The following is a 24,389-nucleotide window of genomic DNA, read 5'->3' as shown; positions in this document are numbered from 1 at the left end:
TTGGTTTGAGAAAGGGGCAGCGACAGTGCCTATGAATGTGTTTTCACGGGTCAACAATTCAGAGTTTTCAGTGCAAGAATGGGTTAGCAGAACAAACCACCATTTTAATTCTACAGATGCAGAACTCGCAATGTACTTCTTTAAAACTAATTCCCTCTGTGACTTCCCTAAAGGCTATTATGAATTCTAGTAAGCAAACATATATAAACTACGTGTAAAGGTTTAGAAGGAACAGCCTACAAAAATAATGTGCGATAAGACCTGCTGCATTTTAATACAAAACTTTTAGAATAAGAAGGGCCAGACACGGTGCAATTCCACAAGACACAAAACAATTTAAAAAAGAAAATTTACAAAAACATATAAATGAAGCAACGTTATTCTGCCGTATATAGAAAACCTCAATTCCTTTAGCCAGATGCAGTTGAAATGCCAGTTTCAAATAGTGGAAAAATCAGCTCTTAGGCTTAGCTACAAATCGTCCACCACCACAAAAAAGTGGCAGTCTCTACACACTAATTCCAGCTCAAACTTTTTTAGCATGAAAATGAAAAGGCAGATTTTCATCTAGTCCTGGAAGAATCCCGTCATCATAAGCCACACAGTCACATCTGCATTTTAGCAAAAATATTTTCAAATAATTTTTAATAAAAAAGCACTCTTTGCTGATGTCTCAACTGTACCTGTGAATGTAACATACTAAGCAGGAAAAAAAACCACACACTAGTCAGATAGACTTTATTTCAAGACAGATTATAATGTCTTCAGTGCTGTTTACCACATTCATCTCTTTGTTTCACCAAGTGTTCTCAACAATCTTTAAAGATATACGAACAGTACAAGTTTCAGCTCATTTCCAATAATGGTTTCCACTGTGCTCTTCTTCAGCAGGACTGAAGAAGAATTTTCCCTCATGTGGAATAAGAGCGGGAATACATCTCACCGGAAAGTAACAGGAGGAACGTGTGGCAGTGGGGAAAATAAGCAGGAAAATCCATCACTGGGGATAAGGGCAGGAATATGTCACTGGTAAATATGAGCGGATATACCTATAAATGGAGAACAGAGTAAGTGCAGGGACATCTCTCCTGGGGAATAAGAACAGAAAAATCTCTCTCGGGGCAATAAGATCAGGAATGTCTCCCATTCAGGAACATCTTCCTTTCCTTGTGCTAAAGCACCTGGCAGATCCTCAGCTCTTTTGCTGTAAGTCCCTGCAGGCCTGTCAGGAATGAGCACCTTCCTTCGTTCATGAGCTCAGCGGAGCGAACTCTCCAGCACATGAATAAATATAAATCGCACGCCTCACGACACCATGGAAATACCTGCTTCTTTCACAATTAAAACTTTCGCTCTCGCCCACAATGAGGTCACTGCTCTTATTTCCTGAGAGAAATTACAATAGTAGTACTTCACTTGTGGTAGACACATGAAAATATAAACACTTGTCATTTCTTCTCAAGAATAAGGGGGGGGGGGGCCTTTTTAAAACACACTTTCTCAATCTTTTTTTAACTTGAAAATCAGCAACGCTGACTTACTTAGCGCCCTTTGACTAACAGGTACACAAAGCGAAAATGAATCGTGGTCAAGTAGAAAGCGGCGCGATGTCACTACGGCCAATTCCACAGTGAGACTGACGGAAGGCGCCAGTGGAGAATTTACCTCACACTCCTGACTGCACGCACACACGTTCCCGGATTCCCGGCTTCTGCTGCTCTACTGGACCCCGGCCGCGCCACTCACGACACCCAGATGCAGATCCTCGCGCCTCGTCTCAGACGGTCAGCTTGTGGAAAGTGGCCAGAAAGCATCGGACCACAGACAACGAGGTGAACAGAAGGTTAAGAAAGCCACACAAAGTCACAGCTCGCACTGTGGTCACGACGTGCGAAGCAGCTCCGCGACGACGGCTTCCCTTTGTATATCTATCTGTCTAGCGGGCGCGCGCGTACGCGCTCTCTCTCCCTCACTCTCTCTCCTTTCTCGCTGCGCGCGCGAGCCCTTCGGTTTCACTTCACGCGCCGCTCCACAACGCGGGTCACTGAGTTCGCCAAAAAGAAAAAGGCGTTCAGCAGATACCCGAAAACGAAAAAGCCACTACGCAGACTAGTCTAATGCTTAATGAATAACTAGACCGCAGCTTCTCTCGTTTAATACGTATTTCAAAAAACGTCGCCGTGTTTTAAAACCGAGAACCTGATTATATAATATATACAGTTAGATACACGCACTGCGTTTTACAGTTATTACACGCAACAGGCCTACATTCTGCGGCTCCACTTGTTTCACACGTTCAGACCCCCCTAGTTTAAACATTAAATCGGTGCAACACGTGCTGTATGTGCAACAACCTTAATAGGGTAGGATGTGAGTCCAGCTCTCAGTCCTTTCACTACTATTAAGATTTCAGAATCCAGTCGAAGATCTCGAACCCTGAACAGCAGTGATGCTCACGAAGCTTGGGTTGTGTTTCAGACGTCTTTCTATTTTTGGTGTTTCCACTCTGAAATAAGGTGGAATTTTTTTTTTATGTTACACCTTTCACCAACTTCATTCCTAGTCATTATTACAAGTTCTAAACTACCTTTTGAAATGTATGATCTACAGATCTCATTTACCTGAACTTATTCCACTTTTATGTGTGTATAAACTCTTGAATTTGGCATATGATACTCTTTGTTCTTTGTTATCTCGCTCATTAATTTCCTGCGGCTGGCCAAATCTGACCAGAGACACCACGGATGTTAAAATGCGAATAAAGTCTTTTAAAATACAGTGAAAGTGGTGATCAGTAATTTTGCGTGTTCAGTGCCTGATGTGAAAGATGCCATGAAGCCTTATTGCAGTCAAGTACAAGACAACATATTTACGGTAGATATACTTTAAACATAGGTCAAACTTGACTGGAACACAACCCAAGGGTTAATTTATCATTTAAAGGACCCAGGAACAAGAAGGGGTCAGTTATTTAGTAGTGTGCCCCAAGAAGTTGTCAAACCTTTGTCCTTCCACTTATGAAGAAGTCAGTAAGAGGCTCTGAAGGGGCTCAACATGAAACAGTGCTTCAGAAAGCACCACCACTGCATCTTGAAAACAACCACCGACTTTGTTCCGACTGCGAAGCAAGCATGCAGCAGACGATAATGCTATGAGCTATGTAATATGCATTAGAAAGGTGTTTCATGCATAACTGGATGCAAGAATCAGCTCTACTGTACACAAGCTCTCAGCTTAATTCTTACACAATTCAGGGTGAGTGAAACAAACTAAAATGTGATGCATTTGTTAAATGCTCTTATAAGAAACAGGCATAATATATTCCAGTGTTGAATTTTTATTGTTGTGGAAGATCTTCAGGGAAAGTTCCTGCCAAGTGCAGAGACAGCGTTTAATAACTAATTTTCGCATCTCAGTTTTACCAGAAAGCAGCTCTTGGGAAGAATATCTCATGACCGCTGGGTGTGAAATAATGTAAAGTACAGTTCTTCTCAAAACCTTGTAAGTTGCTCGTGCTGTGAACACGTTTTTATTACGGGGTGTACAGTGGAACCCACGGCGTCTCGGGGGGGCTCTTGTGTTTCTGCGCTCGCCACCAAGGCTGCATCTCTGCTATGCAGAAGGTAACAGCTCAGAAGAGCCTGAATGGGAACCGGATGGCAGGTCCCCATGGGAGAAACCAATTGCAGTGTGACTGCAGTCCTCACACCGCAGCTCTCCCAGGCAGGGACCAGCTGCCCTGGCTCATTCACACACACACACAGCTGCCTCGAGTCCCTGAGACAGGAAACGGTTCGAGAACAGAACTGGGGAGCCGGGCTCAAGAGAGGAGGATGGCTGCCACATCTGGACAAACACCTGTTAGCACAACTTGAACTTGGTGCAAAAAAAAATTAAACCCATAGTAAGTGTATAGTCTCCGTCACATATGTAGAAGTGTTTAAGAGTAGATTTTTAACCTCAAACTCTTTAAAATCAGCCAAATGAGGGGGGAAAAAAAATGCTATACAATATCTGCGATTGCAATTCTAGAAACTGAGTGAAACATACACAATACAGAAAACCTCATGGGTTGGAGATGAACAAAAGATAATAAAAGATCTCATCACCAAAGGCTTTTACAATGACCCTTTATATGTCTGTGTTTGGGGACAGTTATATGTCATATTTCAGATCGAAGATAAATTCTTAGAGTGTCTAAATGTCAAACAGACTGCTTAACACAAGCAAATTAACCATGTACATTAAACCTGCCAGACAGGCTGCAAGATCAACCAGATTTCAAAAAGTAATTTTAGAAACAGACTGAAAAAGTAAATAACTAATAAATAAGGGGCAACTGGTAGTGTAGGGGTTAGAGCTGTTGCCTTTGGACCCAAAGGTTGCAGGTTCAACTCTCACTTCCAGCTGTAGCACTTGTGAGCAAGGCACTTCCCTAAATTACTCTAGTAAAATTATCCAGCTGTATAAATGGGTAAATAATTGTACATTGCTTAACACTAAGTTGTTTCAGAGAAATATGTCAGCTAATGAATAAATGTAAATAGATCCAGGAATTAAAAGGTCCAGTGTGAGGTTAAGACTGCAATCATCTTATGAATACAGCACTGTTATGCCTTAGATTACATGTCGCAGAAACATTTTCAGCATGAAGAGAAAGGCAATCAGAGGACAGGCTCTAGAGGTGGGGTACAGGTGGCCCTGGGTGAGAAAGGCTAAAACATCTGTCTTTTTTAAAGACTTCATTTCTACCAGTTTACACAAGTGAGATACATTACAACAATACCTCACACACTTCTATGCCTATTAATTTGCAACTCACATCTGTTAGTCCACATTGGTTAAAGAAAATATGTAAATATATGTAAGTGATTTAAAACACAAGCAATACAGTCTGACATACAGGACTTTAAGATGCATCTATATGAACTGTTGGGTTTTTTAGCAATCACAGAAATAGTAAATAAAAAAAGTTCCTTATACAGTCTGATGCACGTCTAACTCCTGGATGTACATAGCGGTGGATATAAAGCTGGCAGCAGCATTAGGATGGCGGACGACAAGACTTGTTAGTGCTGGGGTTAGCACTAGGTTAGGCCACATGTATAAAACAAAGGAAGACTCGTCTACCTGAACTCGGCCTGTAGTGGTTTAGCAGGTCAGCCACCCATGCATTATCCTGCTTTACATTCTCCATCTCCAAATCTGCACACCAGTGGATGGGGATAGGACAAAGAGAGGAAGACAATGATTTACCCCCCCACTGCTGCCTTCTTCATCAGCATTAGGCTTCCACTCCATTAGCTGGCAGTCTATGTTATGCTTACAGTGGATGTGAGACAGGAAAAGTCAGGAACATTTTCTGTTAAAGCAACAGCATCTTCAGAAGTATCACAAGAAAGTTAAAAGTGGCACTTTATTATTTTTTTTTTCAACGTATATCTGCATTTGTACTTGATCACAAAATATACTTACTTCATCAGTAGTACTGCTAATTTCATGGAAAAATATTGTAAAACATCAGAAGAACTGCAGAACTACAAAACTAAAATGAGAAATGTGTTTGAGGGACGGTATGAGCGGATGTTTTGATTGTCTGGTGAGGGCTCGGGGTCACGGAAAGACAGGGACTGGGGAGTTGGGAGAGCAGAGAGAGGTATACCAGCACATACAGGGCGGGAAGAAACTCCAGGAGGCAGGCCGCAGACCAGAGCTCGGGGACACTGGGGTCCGAGGGCCGGCGGACGCAGTGGAACAGCGAAACAACAGCGTTAAACATGCAAGGCAGAGGAGAAGCAAAGCTGAGACATGTGCTGATTTCACCCTTCACCCTCACTGAGCCAGGAGGGGAGGAAATGCAAGCAGCGCAGCACCGAGTTGGAAGAGGACATAGTGGAAAAAACCCACGGAACAAAATGTCTTTGTCAGACTGAAGAAATGCTTCACGCCTGGGTGAGTTTGATGTCTCTGCACACTTTGCACTTGTAACCTTGGCTTGTGCTTGGCTGAACACATTGGACCGCTGTACTGCTGAGCCTACAGGAGCTTTTCAGTAAATGCATCTGCACCTCTCCTTCCGCTCTCAGGCAAGTGAAGTTCTCTTTCTTGTGATCTTGTTTCTGCTATGTAACCACTTTCTTCCCATCCTTGACAACGTCTCCAGATCCCCCGTGCTTTGGCCCAACAACTGCAGCCACGCCAACGACTACACCAGGCGAGCGATGAGTCACCTTTTTGGATGCTGCAGTAATGACTGTTTGGATGCATTTTTCAACAAAAGGCATATGACTGTAGCCAGGATGAAGGACAAGATACTTGGCAGTCAGGTCAGTCTAAAACATGATGTTAGCTGGCTGTAGAAAGCCTGGGAGAGTTTTTTTCTAAGTGAAAGTTCACATAAAAACAGGAATGCTTGCACTTTAGGTTGGGGCAAAAAAAAGTTTACTCCTCTGGTACTTAAATCATGGCCAGGGTCCAAGGCATAATGGTTAAAGTCATTACATGTGAAATATTCACTAGGCAAACATATATATTACTTCTGACAGTGTAAAACCAGCTGACTGACTAGATCTTAAACCATTTCAAAAGCAAATAATCTGTGCGTAATGACTTATTATTATTTATCAAACTCCTTTGTTGTTCTAGGCAACTGAGAATTTTAGGTAATGAACTTTACAATGCTTTACCCATTCATAAAGCAGTGGACTTATTGCATTAATTCAGGGTTAGTACTATGACCAATGGTACTGCAGCAGGAGTGGGGATTTCAACCAAGAACCGTCAGATTGCAAGGCTTTGGCCCCTAACTACAATACCAAGTTGAACATCACATTTTATCATTTAGTGTAACAATAAGAACGACAACCTCATTTAAAACCTATAGGCACAGTGAAATTCACCATATCAGGCATCACAGATGAAACAGGACACTGAGCATAACTACAGTACTTTCTAAACTGAAAGGATCCATTTGCTTTGTTTGTCACCCACGATGGCATTTCGGTAATCACTGTTCCAGCACAGGATTACTTCAGGCTGAAGTACCACAGGGGTCTTTGCATGAGGTGACAGTGAAATGCAGCAGAGATCATTTCCTAAAAGTCTTTATATTACAATCATCATAATCATTTGCTAATATTTTTAAACAGTAACAATACAAATTCGAACCATCCATTTTGGCTATATTGTAACAGATTAATACAATGTTTCTGTGCAACTCCAGAGACCTGAATTATTTTTATAATGCTTAGAAACAGCTTAGTGCAACTTTTTGTTCACCTAGCTTATTTGAAATGTTAGCATCCTTACAAATATTAGTAATGTAATGCTTGCAGAATCAAGTATACAATGTTTTGTTACCTAGTTATCCTGCTTTTCAATATTTTCTTATAAGAAAATATTTAATTGTTCATATTTGAATACTTTGTTATATACCAGTACAGTTATTCCTGGAAGGGAACAATTAAATAGCACAGTGTCCTTCTATGCTGCATTGAAAAAAAAGTAACGATACAGCTGCTGCTCTGTCAAGGTAATAGAAGTTTTTTTTTTTTTTTTTAAATCAAGGAATCAAAGGGAATTACTGCAGAAGCACTATGTGATGGGCAGACATGTTTAATTTAGAAATGAAATAACTCCCCTCTAACAAAAATGTATTGCTTACAACCCCAATGTCTGAGAAACGGGCTGAGAATTTGAAAGGATCCATCTCCGGCACAGATTATAGGCTCCCCACGGAACTATTTTTTGTAGACTGAGCTGCACTTGTCGTGAGAGATCCAATAAGGAGCCTCTCATCAGACAAAACTGTACACTGATGAGATACCCATCCACATCAAAGCCATTACTTCTCAAATAAACAGCAACCAAAAATAACTGACACACTTGCATATATTATACAGAGGAAAGAACCCTTGTCTGGAAGCAATAACAACGAATCCCTCTGGCAGAAATATATTGTTCATTATTTGGAGAAACGTAATGGCAAAAGAAGACTGCACCAGTGTCACTGAGATGCAAGACTCGAGAGACAGGTGCTTTTCCGTGAGATCATGCTTAGGTACCTGGTTTGGGCACAGAGCTGGTGACGGACTGGGGGACCTTGTCATTTATGAGCTCCACACACTCACTAGGAAAGAAGCCCACCTGAAAGAGGAAGAGAGAGAAAACAGAGACAGGGGAAGAGAATATCAGCATTGGCTGTCTGCTGGTATAAGACAGACATGCAAGAACCCAAATCCTCATTCATGCTGCAGACTTGTCAGCAGTTCTGCAACACCCCTGTATCAGCATACGTACAAATGTTTTGCAAAAATCTCAATGTGGCACTGCTTATCGCTGAGTGGATGGACCCCTTATTTTTTGAACCACTGCAGGTATTTTGGTAAACATGCTTCACTATGAAAGGGCTGCCATAAGCCTGCTAGGGAGTGATGGTGGGGGGGGTGTCTGAATGGCTCTGGCAAGCTCTCAGCGCAGCGTAATCTGTGTCATGTGTCCTGCAAGCTGCCCCGGCGCACTGCAGTTACCCCCGGATGAGAGTCTGTCTCTGTGCCAGTCTGCCATCAGATCTGTGATGCATGTGAACCCTTTAGTCTATTACAAACACACACACAAAAAAAAACTGCCACTGCTGCTGTGCATTCTCCCATTAATGTAAAAAAAAAAAAAAACTGCAGGAAATTCACTGCAGCCTTATGTATTTGTACTCTGCATTTACATGTTACACTGTTTTACTTCTCTTTCTCTATGGATTTAAATGCTTAACCTAGGAATGTATGCAGCCAGTGAAAATATCTACTCATTTACAACTATTAATTTAGCTGATGCTTTTCTTCAAAGTGCGGGGCATGGTGGCACAGCAGGTTTGGCCAGGGCCTGCTCTGTGGTGGGTCTGGGGTTCGAATCCTGCTTGGGGTGCCATGCAATGGACTGGTGTCCCATCCTAGGTGTTTCCCCTCCCGCTTCAGCCTTGCGCCCTGTGTTGCCAGGTTAGGCTCCGGTTCACCGCGACTCCGCTTGGGGCAGGTGGTTTCAGCCTGTGTGTGTTGTCCCCCCCCTTCTTCCCAAAGCAACTTTACACCTTACATGACATGGCAGCATGGTGGCACAGTGAGTAGTGCGAGTGCCTCACATTGGGACCAGGACGTACCCTGCCTAGCTTAGCAACCTGTGCTTCTGGAAGAGCCTCAGTCCAAACACATCCCAGCTCTGGACAAGCGGTTATTGAAAATGGATGGACAGATTTAAATTACATTTATGCATTCGGCAGATGCTTTTCTCTCAAGTGTCATGCAACTTTCCTTCAAAAACTAGAATTTGACAGTTTGGTCAGCAGAACACTCAAGTCCGCCTGTGACAGTCCGTAATAAATCTCATGGGTCTGTTCGACTTGAGTTATTAAACCTTATCCCTACTTAAAGCAGAGTTAATGAGTATTAGCGACCTGATCCATACTTATCAGTGTAACTCTGAATGAGCTCAGGATTCCAGCAGTGCAGATAGGAGAGCTGGCAGACTCTAGCAGGAGGATAACTCTACTGATCTGGGGTGCGAGGTCACTACGTTACTACTAAACTAGATAAACCTAATCAGATTATTTTCTTCATTTATAAAAAATATACTTTCCATTGAGGAAAAACCACAAGCAGAGAGAGAGGGCAAGGTTACCCTACTTCAGCAACATGCAATCTGAAAGAATCCTCCACAAAATACCTTGAGACATTATCTAGTCTCAACAAGTCAAGGTTCAGTCCTTTAGGAGAGGCCTACAGTGTGGACGGAAGGGTTGGTAATTTGCAGGCTCATGCTTTTCAATTAGGACCCCATTACAAGTGAGCCTAGGTGGCGTGAACAAACTGTGATTATAGAAGTATGATATGATTATGAAAAACATTGTCAAGATGAATGCTGGTAGTCTCCCTGAATCAGCTGAATGACTAGCACAAACAGCTCAGTCTGCTAAACCACGGCAGCCCAAAGTAAACAGTGGCTGCGTAGAGCACAATTCTTTGTTCCGGTTTGGATAACTGGCTGGTGATCTCTTCAACATAAAAAAAAAAAAAATTTAAAAAAAAAAAAGAGCTAAGAAAAACAAGAGAGGGTCATTGTTGTAAAAGCACAATGCTCTGCAAAGCCCATTTGTACACCGTGGCCATTTTCCCAGCATTCCTGCCTGGCTGTCCTAATGGAAGATCCGGCCAGGGCTAAACACGCGGAAACCAAGTAGGTCAGCTGCGGCAGCCACATTCAGCCAGGCGCTTTTGAAGGGATTGGGGAAGACGCAAGAAGTCTGGATTCATCACACGAGCTACAGCGATAAGGCTCATCTTACATATCCACAGATAAAAATAAACCTAAATCTGACAGTTTACAGCTATTTTACATATGCTAATGTTGACATAATTTTTAGAGGTAAAATGCAATACAAGGTCAGAACTCCCTTGCAGGTTACAATGGCATAAAGGGAATACAATGCATCGCACAGCACTGTCTTTTTAGTGCAATGTCAAGCTGTAAGAACCTGAATGTGTTTTCACACCTGAAAACCATGCTTGCCTCTCCACCAGGTGGTGTCCTCCTTGGGGGGCATGTCGATCACTGAAACAATGTCTCCCACCTGTGGTGATAAGAAGAGCGAAACAGTTCAACACAGCCCAAATGTTGACCTCTTTGACCTCGCTTGAATATAAATGCAATGACAATTACTACAGTAAAACTGAAATCTGCTGACATCTCCCCCCAACACGTGCCAGTAACTGTTGGAAGCTGTCACCTCGAAAGAGAGCTCATCTGCCGCCTGAGCGATGTAGCGCTTGATGACGTGGGCGGCAGCGATAGCAGGGACGTTGATAGAGGACTCCTCATGTACCAGCAGGTGGTTCCCCTTGTTATCAATCTGAACATGAAAATGAGAGGGAACAGGAGTCATTGAAGCCCGGCACAGTCAAAAAAAAGTAGTTCCAAGGAAGTCCGGAACACAACCCGTTTTTCCTGCTGAAGGATTATAAGGTCTAATTGCACAAAATTCCGCATCCCCTTACACTTAAGCTGAGTTACCCACCCAGTTCAATCCATGAGTCTCATTTCAATTATGGTTATACAGACTACAGCTCTCATGTCAAGTTTATGTGATGCCAGTTTTGACGCGAGTCAAAGATGATTCTGAGGGTCTCACTGAGGGACCGATGGCATTCCTACTGGGCACTTGCTAAAGCTGCTGCACCCAGCATCCAGACTGCTGCTTGTGTGTGCCTCCAGCTTCTGAGTCTCCAGCTCAACGCACAGGCTCTTATTTGCTCTGAAAGGCACTTAATCGCATTACAAGCGAGCCGAGGTGTGGCGTTCGACTCTTCCTTCCGCTTGGCTGCACTCAGAGGTGGCCCTCGTCTCTGTTGTGAAGCGTGCCCCCTCAAGGAACAACACTAAACACAAACTGGCAGAAAAGCACTAAAGGTTAAAGATGGAGACCTTGACTTTCTTTCTCGTTCAGATGAGAAAATCCCAGGTGAAGGACCTTTATCAAAGGTACAGCAGCAGGGCACCTGCCAGCAGCTGACCCAGCTACCATTTAGCAAAAGTTCTGTGTAATTAACAAGTATGCAACCTGCTGGACACTGGTCCCACTGTATAGTGAATTCTCATAAATCAAAGGGGGGGGGGAAAGGCATTCTGGGGTCCCAAAATGTGGGTGCGAAAGAGATGTGTTCTAAGACCCTTCTTGACTGTTGAGAGAGACTGAGCAGAGAGAACTCATTCCACCACACTGGTGCCAAAATCAGACACAATAACTGCAATAGTTAACGTCAGTCATCACAGCACAACGTAAGACGGTTTCCTTTCTTTAATTACTCAAACGCTGTATGGCTGTCTACCTGCACTCATTCATTTCCCTTTTATCACATACAGTACACTTAAACGTGCACTAACATTCATACATATAATACCCTGTCTTAATTCAACCCTTTACTGCAAAAGCAGCAAACACTAAAATAAATAAAAATAATGCAAATAAATGTATATCTGCCAAACAGGCTGGGTTGTGTGAACAGATGTGGGTTTGATCCCTGCTCATTCTGTGTGGACTTTGTTTGCATGTTCTCCCTGTGATTGTGTGGGCTTCCTCCCGCTGTACAAGAGCATGCGATCTGTCAATTGGTGACCTTGAATTGCCTGTAGTGTGTGTGTGTGTGTGTGTGTGTGTGTGTGTGTGTGTGTGTGTGTGTGTGTGTGTCAGTCAAATTGCAGGTCACTTTGGAAAAAGGTATCGGGTCACACTCATTGCATGTCTCTTCGCTGTCCAGCTGTTGGGAGGTGCGCAAAACCCAAATTCGGTCCTTGTAAACCCAGAGAAATGGCTTATAAGCCAAAGTAGAAGTATTAAATGAAACTCCTGGTTGAATTCTCATAACTGAAATGAGCATATCTCAGGGCACAGCTGTATTTTAAATTAAAAAACTCATGGGCTGATTCATGTAAAGACAAATCCTCACAACACATGATTTCATCACCCAGAAGGCCTCTAGCAAAAGCGGATGAACAAATTACATAAAAAAAGACGCAGTGAGAATAAGAGTGAGGGAGAGGCAGCGTTCATTACCTCCATCCACGTGAGTGCCGGCCCGCAGTTTATCTTGTTGTCAGCAATCGCTGAGAGGCGGGAGAGGTAAGCCATCAGCATCTGTGACACCGCCTGGGAGGGGGCCAAATAACAGGGTCTTCAGAGCAATTAGTGCTCCATGATCCCAGTTACACACAGCAGACCGACAGGCGGTCCAAGAGCCTCTCAGACACAGCTTACCCTTTCACAGCTGCATCTCCAAGCTTGTCGAGGCTGCTAATGGCACCTATTTCATGTTCACAGACATTACTGCCACACAGCATACTACATATAGCCATCAGTTTGTACTTCAAATCTTATTCTTTATCCTGCATTCCAGCCATAATTTCTCCATTTAGTTAAGCATAAAATGCATCTGGAGAAGGGAAAAAAAAAAAAAAAAATTTTTTTTTATAAAAGGTTTCATTTCAAACACTGAGCCCATCAGAAGACGGTACTTACAGGGGGACTTAATTTCTCATCATACCGAGTACTTAGATTAACAGCCCCAGCAAAAGTGATATTTCTGAAGAAGGTAAACAACATCATAAAGATGATTTACAGCGAAGATGCACATACTGCTCCCCGCACCACTTTCTGCGCAGAAACTCATTCATATCTTTAGCGCCCAAAAAGAAGGGGACAGGGCGGACTTGTCAATATGTGAATTTTTCATTCCATTCCCTGCAATCCATTATGTGGGATGAACTGGCCTCCTGCATCTGTCACAAAAACATGCCACAACTGTCACTATCCATCTCCGGGCACCACAGGGAGAAACAGACTGGTTAAGACCAGAGGGATGCAAATGCCCTAATGGATCTCTTTACTACCACAACACTGCAGCCAATCGGGTCTCTAACAAAGAGCAAATGCGACGAGACAGTTTCATGTAACAGAGCTTGCAGATGTTACTTTTATAAATTCCAAGGTTGGGCTTAAATGGGTTTCAGAAGCTCATTTCAGATGAAGTGTTATGTCACAGGCAGCGCGGACACTGAGGACCACTCTGCTTTGTATGGAGGGTGGATGAGTTTGATGTGGTTCCCCGAGGTCTACTTTGTTTGCCGGAACACCCCAAACAAATGAGAAACACCTTTCGGTGATCCCACAAAATGCAGAAAATTACAAAACCCTACAGACTAATTAAAAGTAAACAATCTAGAGGATGCTTTTCTCCATAACAACTTTCAGTGTTAAGCTACTCAGACAACTGGGTGTTTTAGCAGAAGTACCTTACTCAAGGACACAATAGCAGGGAGTCGGATTTAAATCCAAGACCTTAAGCTCCAAAGGCGGCAGCTCGAACCACTATGCTACTTGCTGCCCCTTCGGTATATTCTGGTAGTTTTCCCTCAAACAATTTTGCATTTTCACTTGTCTTAGGTTTGCAGGTCTGTGTTGTTCCAGTCTCTAAATGCAGGCTCATCACAATGGCTGCTCCATCACAGCCAGCCCTTCTATACTGGGTGGGTTGGCAAGCACCTGACATATGCTTTCTGTTTCATTTAGTCTGAAAACAAGCGTGCGATGAATGGCGCATGGCCCATGCTATTTATAAACCTTTCTAGTGTTCCCACTGCCAGGGAAATTAGGAGCCAGAGAGAAAGAGGGGTGTTTCCAGACCTCAATGGGTGCTCCAAAAAAACAAAACAACATGCTGGTACACACAAAGCAAAAAACAAGGTTCAGTTATAGTACCAGATGGCTCTCAGATTGTAGCTGGAGTCAAGCGGCGCAAAGACGAAACTGGTTTGAAGTCCATGTACCTTAGTCTCGAGCATGATAAAGTGTTAATAGATAATTAATAATAATAATAATAATAAAAAAAAAAAGCCATGTTAATGATGTTTACAAAATCTATCCTCATGCAGTGCCAGTGAAAAGTCTGCGCACACCTGGGCAATACCTGTATAGGATGATCTGGACAGAAGAGTGAATGCCAAGTGTCTCATGAGTGTCCTACATGCTTACAGAACAGCTGAGAAGATGCACACGATAATTTCCTGACCAAACTTGTTAACCAGACACCTCAAAAAGAAAAAATAGTGTTCAACAAGCATACTCAAACTTTTTACTGTTTAGGACAGAGGCACCCTGAAGGCCTCAAAGAAGAATTGAGAGTGCCCATGTCATAGGTGATATGCTCTTTTTCACTCAGCTGACCAACAGACACACATGGTACATTACCATCAGGTAGCCAGCCACACGTAGGACTTTTGTCAAGTAATAACCCCATGAATGTTAGTAATCAGTACTACGTCTTAAGACAGAACAGAGAGTTTCTTCCACAAAGCAGCTCATTACCCCTACTGGTGCAGTGAACGAGCCAGAGAAGGATGCAGACGTACAGCGGAATTTAACGCTCCACAGGACGCCAATTAGAAAAAGTTCAGCGATGCCCCACAGCGCCAGTGGGACTCATTCCCAGACCACTTTCCTGAGGGGTGGTTTCAGCTCGGTGGCCCTTGGGCTCCCAAACGTGTGCTGGTATCTGAGCGTCGGCTCACAAAAAAGAGCAAGTGTAACTAAAGGGGAAAACAAATGATGAAACTACAAAAACAGCACAATGTCTTCCTCAATAAACCACTGACCTTTGATTTGCCTACAATGCTGCGAATATAAGGTATAACGTGACGTAAAATGTTTCCACATCCGTGGAGCAGATCACTACATTAAAAGAGGACAGCTTGCATTATTCATAAAAAGAACCAGAAAAATTCCATATATTATCAGAGCCAGTGGCTTAATTTGTCATCTCCCATTATGCTTATGATCACATCAACAATGCTGTAAAGTGGAAAACCTTTTTAACATGAGCTTCTGCATTAGTGACCCATGTCCTACTTGTCTCAGCAAAGGAAAAAGGAGGTAAAAGCCCAGGTACTGATGTGTTCCGGCACTGACTCCACAAGCCTTTCCCAGAAGACTTTTCCTCATCCTCTTCCACAAGACCAGGCCTTTTTCGCACATGGGCTCTGGTCACTTTGTTTCACAAGTCTCACTGATGCTCAGCGATACCCCACCAGAGACAACCACAAACAAAACACATGGACTCGCTGGACAAGTGTGCAAAGCAGACATCGGAAGTGCGTGCATTGTTCAGCAGGCTTTCAGAGCAAGGAGGGGGTGTGGTGTAACTGTACCCGAGATCAGTTTTATTATATTTACACCCATAAAACAGGTGGCAGTTACTGCATGTTGACTGTACGGGACCCTGCGTCCCTGCACTGCCTGAGATCGGCACCTCTGGCCTTGTGCAACGGGTTCGCCTCAGGACCAAGGTGGTTAAACACAAGGACTGGGGGGCCTATGCTGAAAACCTGCAAATGCAGCACTTAGCAGGACAGCACATTCAAAGCATCACAATGACTCTCACAGGCCTGGAGAAGGCAGTGGGGGCGTTCAAAAACCAGTTTTACCAGTCGCTGCAGAATATGTTTAAAGAAAAGAGGGGGGGAGAAAAAAAAAAAAAAAAAAAAAACCGTGCAATGCCATAATAAAGATAATTTAGAAAAACAAGCATATTCACAGCGGGTGGAATGTGACCTTGAAGACTTCTGCGCCACTTGCTAAAAGCACAGAGCACCGCAGTACTCCTCATTATACGACGGCGCTCAGCATTGTGGGAGCCTCTGCTTAGCCCACTCGGTGGATTCCATTACTGTGTGGCATGATGTGCAGCGCCAACAGCCTCTCAAAATTCTAAGTGGATCAATTTTACTGTAAAAACATGGTGGGGGTCAAGCGCTCTTTGCAAAAAACAAATGTGAAATCCTGCCGGCGCAGACACAAACACGTTAGAGAGACACGCCTGCGACTTACACAACAAGAATTCATTATGTGCTGTTAAAACCCATATTTAAACACTTTACTTATGCGGCTGTGACTCAAACCGCAGCAACGAGGCACAGGATCCAGATAAGATGCTTGAGTGCAACATGAGCTTCGCAGGCGTGTGACACTGGGAAGTTAATATACTGAATATAGGACACTGAAAAACACAAAGAAAGCAAAAAAGTTCTCCCGAAGATTGACTGTAACTGGCTGACATACGGCAGGACTGGTCTACAGCTTTCTGTCATGGCATTACGTAACGATGTGAACGTAAAATAACAGCAGCAACAACAACAATTAGAATAACTACGTACATAGCACCTTTCGAAAATGAATAACAGAAATTAAGAACAAGTAAAAATAAATAAAAACTATATGGTGTACACATTATGTATAAATAATACATAAAACTATAGAAATGTTAAAAGCAGAACTAAATAGATATGTTTGGAGCATTTGGAAAGGTACTCACAGAATCTGCCTCTCAATACATAGTGGGATTTTGTTCCATAATTTGGTGCATAACAACAGAAAGCTGCCTCTACAGTGATGTTATGTGTAACTCTAGGAATACGCAGTAGTTTTGCACATGAAGATCTGAGAGCACGATTCCTGATATACTCTGGAAAGCTTTCCATAACATACTCTGGTACCATTATATGCAAGGTTTTGTAAAAACGGCAGAAAAATCTTAAAATCAATTCTAAAGCTTATAGGTAACCAATGCAATGTAGTAAGTACAGGTGTACATACATGAAATCAGTTTTAATTAAGTCACGATTCTAGCTGCTACATTCTGCACCAACTGCAGTCCAACTTTTTTGGGAGACAGGCATAAAGAGCATTGCAATAATCCAGCTTGGTAGCATGGGCAGACTTCTATGCATCACACAGTGACAAAGGCGGTGTAGGGTTTTCGTTGCTGGCTCAGTGTGAGCAGAGAAAACATCAGTGCGAACCCCAGGAAGCAGCTGGAGATGTCACTGGCCTCGGGTGAGCAAGGCGGGGCCACCTACCTCTGCTCGGTCCCTCAGGCTGTCAAACCGGGGCAGCTCTGGGAGCTGGGAGAAGCGGCGGTCATAGATACACAGATGGAGGTGCTTGTCAAGGACGCGGAAGTCTTCATAACTGCGCTTCACAATCCAGCTCCGGCCCTGCAGTGCAGAAGGAGAGACGTAACAAGAGTGTGGCAGCAAAGGAGAAGGTGCAACTAAGTAAGACAGTAGAGGAATGAAGAAAGGAGATGGATTAGCACTGGAACAGAGAATGGTGGCAGTAGGGGGAAACACCTGGAAATGTGGATCACAGACTTGAAGAACACCTCATGTATGATATTTGTAGATGTTAACTACAAGCCTAGGGCAGTTTCTCAACCTTCTCCTGTGTAGCCCTCATATTTTGTTAATTAAGAGATATGATTTCCATAATAACAAATAAAATGCACTGCAAATGACTTCACATCCCTGCAATGAAAATACAGTACAGCCTGATACGTACTGAAAAAAATAATGTACGTTTAACAAGTTAACCATTATTGACTGGCCCCGTTTTCCACATGATTGTATCAAGCTGTGGTGGAACAGCAAATCAAACGAGTCTTTTTTTCTTGCAAACCTCATTCAGAAATGCTGGATTATAAGTAATAACTGTATAGAACAGACATTGTTTTACAAACAGTGAACCCATACAATGTGTGATGTTCCTAACCACCACAGTGGGTCATTTAAATAAATAAATAAATAAATAAAAAGTTATTTGTGCAACAGTGATGGAAGTGCAAAGGGAAATAGCCATTTCCTTTTTATCACCCCACGTAACGATTACAGACAACAATAACCGGTTGGAACAAGCAAGAAGTCATGAAAAAACCCAGAATTTCATGTGTCCCATATTTACCCCAGACTTTGTTTTACTTTCAAGATTATATATAAAGGAAGTATGTAAAGGAATTTTGCAAAATAAAAGTAAATTATGTACATTACCATTGTTTCTAGTCAATTTTACCGCTAGTAATAAGTCTAACGTCGGTACACTTTTGTACATTTCAAAAGGTGAAACCATTTCTTTTTTTTTTTTTTTTTTTTTAAATTTAATTAAATATGACAAAAGGGGGCGCGGTGGCGCAGTGGGTTGGACCGGGTCCTGCTCTCCGGTGGGTCTGGGGTTCAAGTCCTGCTTGGGGTGCCTTGTGATGGACTGGTGTCCTGTCCTGGGTGTGTCCCCTCCCTCTCTGGCCGTACACCCTGTGTTACCGGGTAGGCTCTGGTCCCCCGCGACCCTGTATGGGACAAGCGGTTCAGACAACACGCGTGTGCGTGTGTGTGTGTGTAAATATGACAACTCAGTGGCTAAGAAACTTAGGAGCACAACAATAGTGTGTTGCTACAAGCACCAGGTCTAGCAACATGTATTTTAGCTTGTACTGTTAAAGCAATAACTAGAGACCTTAACTGAAAAAGGAGCAGCAGCAAATAAGAATGAAGGCTTGTGATGACAGTTTGGCCTCTCTTTCTACGTGGATGGCGCCGGTTCCTAATGGAGTCTCGCACCTATGTTCTGCTAAACAGTTTTCCAGGTTTCTGGCATCTCTGCAGAGAGTTCCAATGCCCTGTGCACGCGCCTCCCATCATGCAATCTCCACCGCATAGACTGAACACGACTTGCGCTCCGCCACTGAGTCTGTCGGGAGAACAAGCGGATTAAGCACTGTGATGTCCATGTCGAACCCAACGGTGCCCATCTGGGAGATTTGAAGATTTTCGGACATGGCAAAGGATGCGGGGCAGGAGATCACAAATAAAGCAGATGGACAGAGGAATGAGATTCAATTCACGGTGAGTGACAGAGAGGGGGGGGGGGGGGGGGGGGGGGGGAATCTGTATGAGACCAAATGATGGAATGAAAAATGAAAAGGGTCTCTCTTCTCCTACCCCAAAACAAACTCTGCATGAAATGCTCTACAGTCAACCCATTCGGCACACACAAAAGGAAGCATCATGTCTTAAGAATGTCCATCTAATAGTTTTACGTGTTTCGTGTAATTCACCCACGATACATTTTGTTACCACTTTGTGGTTTTAATACAAACTCTATGGTAGTTGCTAAGCAGTAGGAAATATGTACATTTATACACTTCTCTGTTTGAGCCACATTATAGATTCCCCCCCCAAGAATAATTACCAGTGATCGCACTAATAATGGAATGTTTTGGAAATTCACTGAATGAAGTACCGGAAAGGAATGCTGGAGTGCATCACTTAAACAGCTGCAGAAGTAGCTTAAAAAAAAAAGTTGCCTGTATTTTGTGTTGAGAATTCTAAGTCTTGACAAGCAGCTCACATCCATTTCTGCACTTCTGAATGGATTTTCCTGGAGAGGGAAGGAAGCCGCACACATGCGCCGCAAGAGAATGGCAGCTCACCAGATCAAAGCCCACCCTACATGTGTGCGCTAACCGCCACTGTGCCCTTTAAATAAACAGCAGTCCTCAAGCCAGCAGCACTTCAGAAATACACCCTATCCATCAGAACCGGCCATCAGTTTGATCATTGGCTCGAACTAAAGCACTAGGAAGAATGCATCAGAGAAATTATCCTATAGTGGTAGGTGGAAGGAGAAATGACCGACTAACTGTAATCATTGCAGCACTGAAACATACATAAACCTGAACACGTGAAGGGAACACTGGTAGGGAAAAAGAAGGGAAGCAAAAGCTAACACTCTTGCCCCCAAGGCTCAGGATCTGGTCAGCTTGTTGACACTGGAAACAAGGTAGCCCAACTTCGTGCCGATGTCTATACCCTACAGTTACTATTGAACATCCCTTGTGGCTGCCATCCAAGAGCTCCCTGCTTCCACATCATACAGTTGCAAGCACCTCTTGGGGACCACAGAGAACTGGAGCACCTAATTAACACGATGACAGCTCAACTCTGATACCAGGTAGATACTCACTGAACAGGTGCTTGAGGTGTCTCCTGGCCCAAACCTGATTTGAAGCTTAGAGAATCTATAACCCTCCCTGGGGCCCTGATTCTGCTGAACCATAGTACTCACCCCCTTACACCAGCTCTCCTGAACAAATGACAGAAATCCATCTATAACTTTGAAATCCAGGCCAACCAAACTCTAAGGTCGACCTACCGGCACACGTTCCAACGCCACCAAATCGCTCAGTCATCTTTCCAGTCTGGAACATTTGTTTTTGTGGGCTTCAGGAACTGTTTTGTTTTCCTTTTCTTCACGTGGCCATTTCCAAACCCCCAAAACCAGTTCAAAGAAACAAAAAGCTTCAGTGCCTCTGGTTTGGCTAGGAAAGATCTCTCTTAACCGTCGCCAGGGCTGAGCAACGGAAAAGTTGCACACAGTTCCTCAGCGCCGCTGCTGCCTCGTCTTAATTGGATCCATGTGACTGGGATGGGTGTGACTTTTGGCCATTTTAACAGCATCTGACCAGTCTGTCCTCATTTAGCTTTAAAACTTACTTTTGTAGCAGCTCTACTTTATTAAGCCTTCTTTTCTAATCTCGAAAACAAAAAAAAAACATTCCTGTGCGCAGGGTCAGTTTCATCCCTTGGACTCCCAGCCAACGCACCACTGCTTTTATGGAAAAGGTTGTCCCGCAAGGAATCCCCAAGGTCGGGCAAAGAGCGTATCTGTGAAAACTGAAGGAAGGGCATGTGGAGAAAGAGTGCCCGGTTTTGAAAGCTGCACGAGTGACAATGACATACGTTCCACTACCGTACAGACATCTCTTGACTTACAAACTCTCGTCATCCTAAAGTTCAGCATAATGGTTTCTGACTTTCGACAGTTTTCAATTTTCGAAAAAACTGGAGAAAAAAAGATCAGTATAAAAAAAATTTAATCGACGGGTGTCAGAAAAAATTTGCAAGTCCTGTGGAGTGAGAATGAAGTGGAAGTGCAATAATGTGCTGTAGTTGGCGATAGTGTACTATCAACTCTTTCCTGTGTCATGTTCACTTTGTTTCCATACATCTTTGCATTGGCAGTGCAAAAATGACTGCCAAGCCTCCACTGTGCATTTCTTATAAGTCAATCCCGGAAAGCATAGGGCAGAAGATGGCTTCGTTCAGGATGTGAAAGTGTCATCAGTTCACCTGAAAAGAATGTCTCTGGAATGTGGGAGGAAACCAGAGCACCTGGAGGAAACCCACTAACAAAGCTTCTGTCACATTAATCAAACTCTATTCAACAAACACAATATTTCATCACCTCCTTCAGAAGAGGCATTGTATCAACCCAGAGAACAGTGGAAAACTCTCCAAAATGGCACTGGCACTCTTACCATGATAATACAACCAATTTCATACAAACAGATGGTGACCCTCTATATGAGCAGTCATTCCGGCACTGCTTAAAGCACATAGATACCTCACATAAAAAGCATAAAAATCAATTTCTGAGGTACACGCACTCTCCCTTGAAAAATGTCTTGTCAATCTTCCTGTATTACCTAAACGGAATGTTTAATTTTCCATTCAGAAACCACTGACAAATTTATCAACATTTCCAAGCTCTTTCTACCCAGCTCATTTCTAATTATGTTCCTACTTAGTGTCATTTATTTGGCAATTTGTTCTGAATTAGTATGATTTCACTCTTCCATTTGCATAATACCACCTTTACACACTTGAAGGCTTGTCTTTAATATATTGTAACAAGGAGTAATTGCAGCAACTTACTTGACATTCATGTCACCTTCATACTGCCTGGTAGGAAAACTATGAAGATTGAAAACCAATATAATTTTACTCCACAGAAATGTTTCACCTCCATCATTGTGAGAAGAGTTCTGGAAAACTAACAGATGCAATAGAAATCACATGCAGGAAGCACGAGGATGATGGATGTGAATGAATGAGTGAGAGGATGAGATCGGACGTGTGTGTGTGTGTGAGAGAGAGAGATACTCCTGTCCTACCTGGCAACTGATCTGGACCAGGTACACCAGCTCCTTCGTCTCCAGGCCATTACGAGTTACCTCATTCTGCTCATCTGCCAAAGCCAGCTAAAGAAAAGGAAAGATCGCAAAACATTAAGAGCATTAATTACCATCCCGTTCCTGTGGGATAAGACAAGACAAAGAAAAGAAACACAAAAAATAATGAAAGAGTGTTTTGATGATACAGACTGTAAGAGGGATGCTGTTGCATAGAATATATTAAGGAAACAAATTAAGTGCATTCAAGGCTTACCCACATGTCCAACCAAGTCAAGGAGGTCTATTTAGTGACTGTACTGAGCTAGCACCTCTCAGTGCTTCTTGATTACCATGGTCACATATATTAATAAATGCATACATGTTTTTTGGTCTTCTCATCTGAAGTTAACCACAATATCCAAATTCTGGGCGAAAATGTAATAGCGTAATCAAAACAGGTCTCTCTCTGACATCCAAAAAGCCCTTTCCTTTGTTTTCCTGGTATTATTCTCAAGTGTCTTTTTCTACTCGTGAGGTTCCAATAATGTGCACAGGAGCACAGCGTCCAATAGTCATCCATCACTGATTAATGGTCCTTAGTGTGTTTTTATGATACTATGCTATTTTGAGGCATGTGTTGTGCAATTTGTCTATTGTTATGGTAGCCTGCGCATGGTTACCATGGCAATGTCACTATTGGCATTAGCTCCACCTACTATCCCCTTCACCCCACAATAAGACTGCTTTTCATTTCACCAGGACAGGCAGACCTCTTCCTCCCAAGAAACACATTAACGCCGTGGAAATGGCTAACCACAAAGTGTGACAAGCAATGGAAAGAACTACTGACATGACTGAGGAGGGGGTCCTATAAACAATGCTTGTTCCTGGTTTCTAAAAGATGAGCACGAGACTTTGTCCGAGATTAACCTTATTGCTAACAGTAAGTGGCACTGACTTAGCTTAACCTTATAAATTAAAAAAAAAAAAAAAAAAAAAAAAAAATCACGCACAGTGGACTGGCCTTCACAAGACAGAGGGATGACAACACAGCTAGTTAAGGACCACAATGAAGCTTTTCTCCTGAATTCAGAGCAGTAATGGGGCTGACAATGGTGATCTGAAGTACTGGACCTGAATGGCTTTGACACCAAAGCCAGCAGATTTTTCCTATGCACCAAATTAATGAAGAACAATTACGGTAGTATCAAATATTTAAGTTTTGCAGCAAAGCATCACAGCTGAACTTGACAGTACTTTAATACACAGATGCATATGCGTCCAACAATAAGTTTGTGTCAAAGGCTGTTTCCTTGGTGGTCCATCAATGGTGTTTGATTTAGCCCTTCAAAAATGGCTGCACCCCTTCCTCAATATATCATCGGCAAGTTAAAGCTGACACACCAAATTAATCACAGCCAATAAGAAATGACATTTCAGCAGTGTCTTCAATAAACACGAGCGCCGGATTTAGCTTCAGGCAATGGAAGACACTAGTTAAAGCCAATGGAAAAGCAATGTAATCTGCACAAAGCACTCAGAATCACAGATGTGAGGGGTACCAGCCATCACTGTGAGTACTGGTGAGTGCAAGATAGATTATCCAAAAGTGGAACTATATGGAATGCAAAGATACACCTGGCTCAGGGTTCAATGTGAGGAGCAGACATGTCTCTTCATCAGCCAGGTCATGTTTTAATACTGAAGTTCTGCTACATGCCAGTAGCTGTTTACGTGGATCTTCAAAATATCACTGAAGTTCCAAAGGTTGACCAAAAATAGTCTCTGTGTTACAATACTTTGACGAACAGTAACTCCACATTTTTCCCCACCTTGCCTAAAATTGAGAAGTGGTGCATTCAACGCTTGCAAGGGTTCATGAAGGTCTACAGCAAAAGGAATGACCAATTGCACCACAATCCTCTAAAGTTATGTCACTACATGTTGCAGTCATGGGACAACAAAGCAGGTCCAACGCGTACTGTGTCCAGTTGCAACCAAACTAGCGTC

The 24,389-nt window shown here is 43.0% G+C and overlaps 1 protein-coding gene across 3 annotated transcripts in view; it reads right to left on the bottom strand.

The window, feature by feature from the left end:
- The window catches only part of arhgap32b (Rho GTPase activating protein 32b), a 106,896-nt gene that overhangs the window by 14,289 nt on the left and 68,218 nt on the right, over positions 1 to 24,389 (bottom strand). Inside the window, exons 6-12 of one of the 3 annotated variants that reach the window (XM_029251493.1) lie at positions 22,380 to 22,466; positions 17,452 to 17,589; positions 12,599 to 12,691; positions 10,775 to 10,897; positions 10,541 to 10,618; positions 8,064 to 8,145; positions 5,131 to 5,205 (exon numbers count right to left, since the gene is read on the bottom strand). In XM_029251493.1, the coding sequence (XP_029107326.1) occupies positions 5,131 to 5,205; positions 8,064 to 8,145; positions 10,541 to 10,618; positions 10,775 to 10,897; positions 12,599 to 12,691; positions 17,452 to 17,589; positions 22,380 to 22,466 (676 nt within the window). Of the gene's footprint in view, positions 1 to 1,665; positions 1,952 to 5,130; positions 5,206 to 8,063; positions 8,146 to 10,540; positions 10,619 to 10,774; positions 10,898 to 12,598; positions 12,692 to 17,451; positions 17,590 to 22,379; positions 22,467 to 24,389 lie in introns of those variants that run through there. The other 2 variants (XM_029251494.1, XM_018755328.2) reach the window with 2 other exon arrangements.

The sequence above is a fragment of the Scleropages formosus genome, chromosome 4 (genome assembly GCF_900964775.1).
Source record: "Scleropages formosus chromosome 4, fSclFor1.1, whole genome shotgun sequence".
Taxonomy (NCBI): Eukaryota; Metazoa; Chordata; class Actinopteri; order Osteoglossiformes; family Osteoglossidae; genus Scleropages; species Scleropages formosus.
Note: the sequence above shows the minus strand (reverse complement) of the source record. Positions and strands in the feature narration are given on the sequence as shown.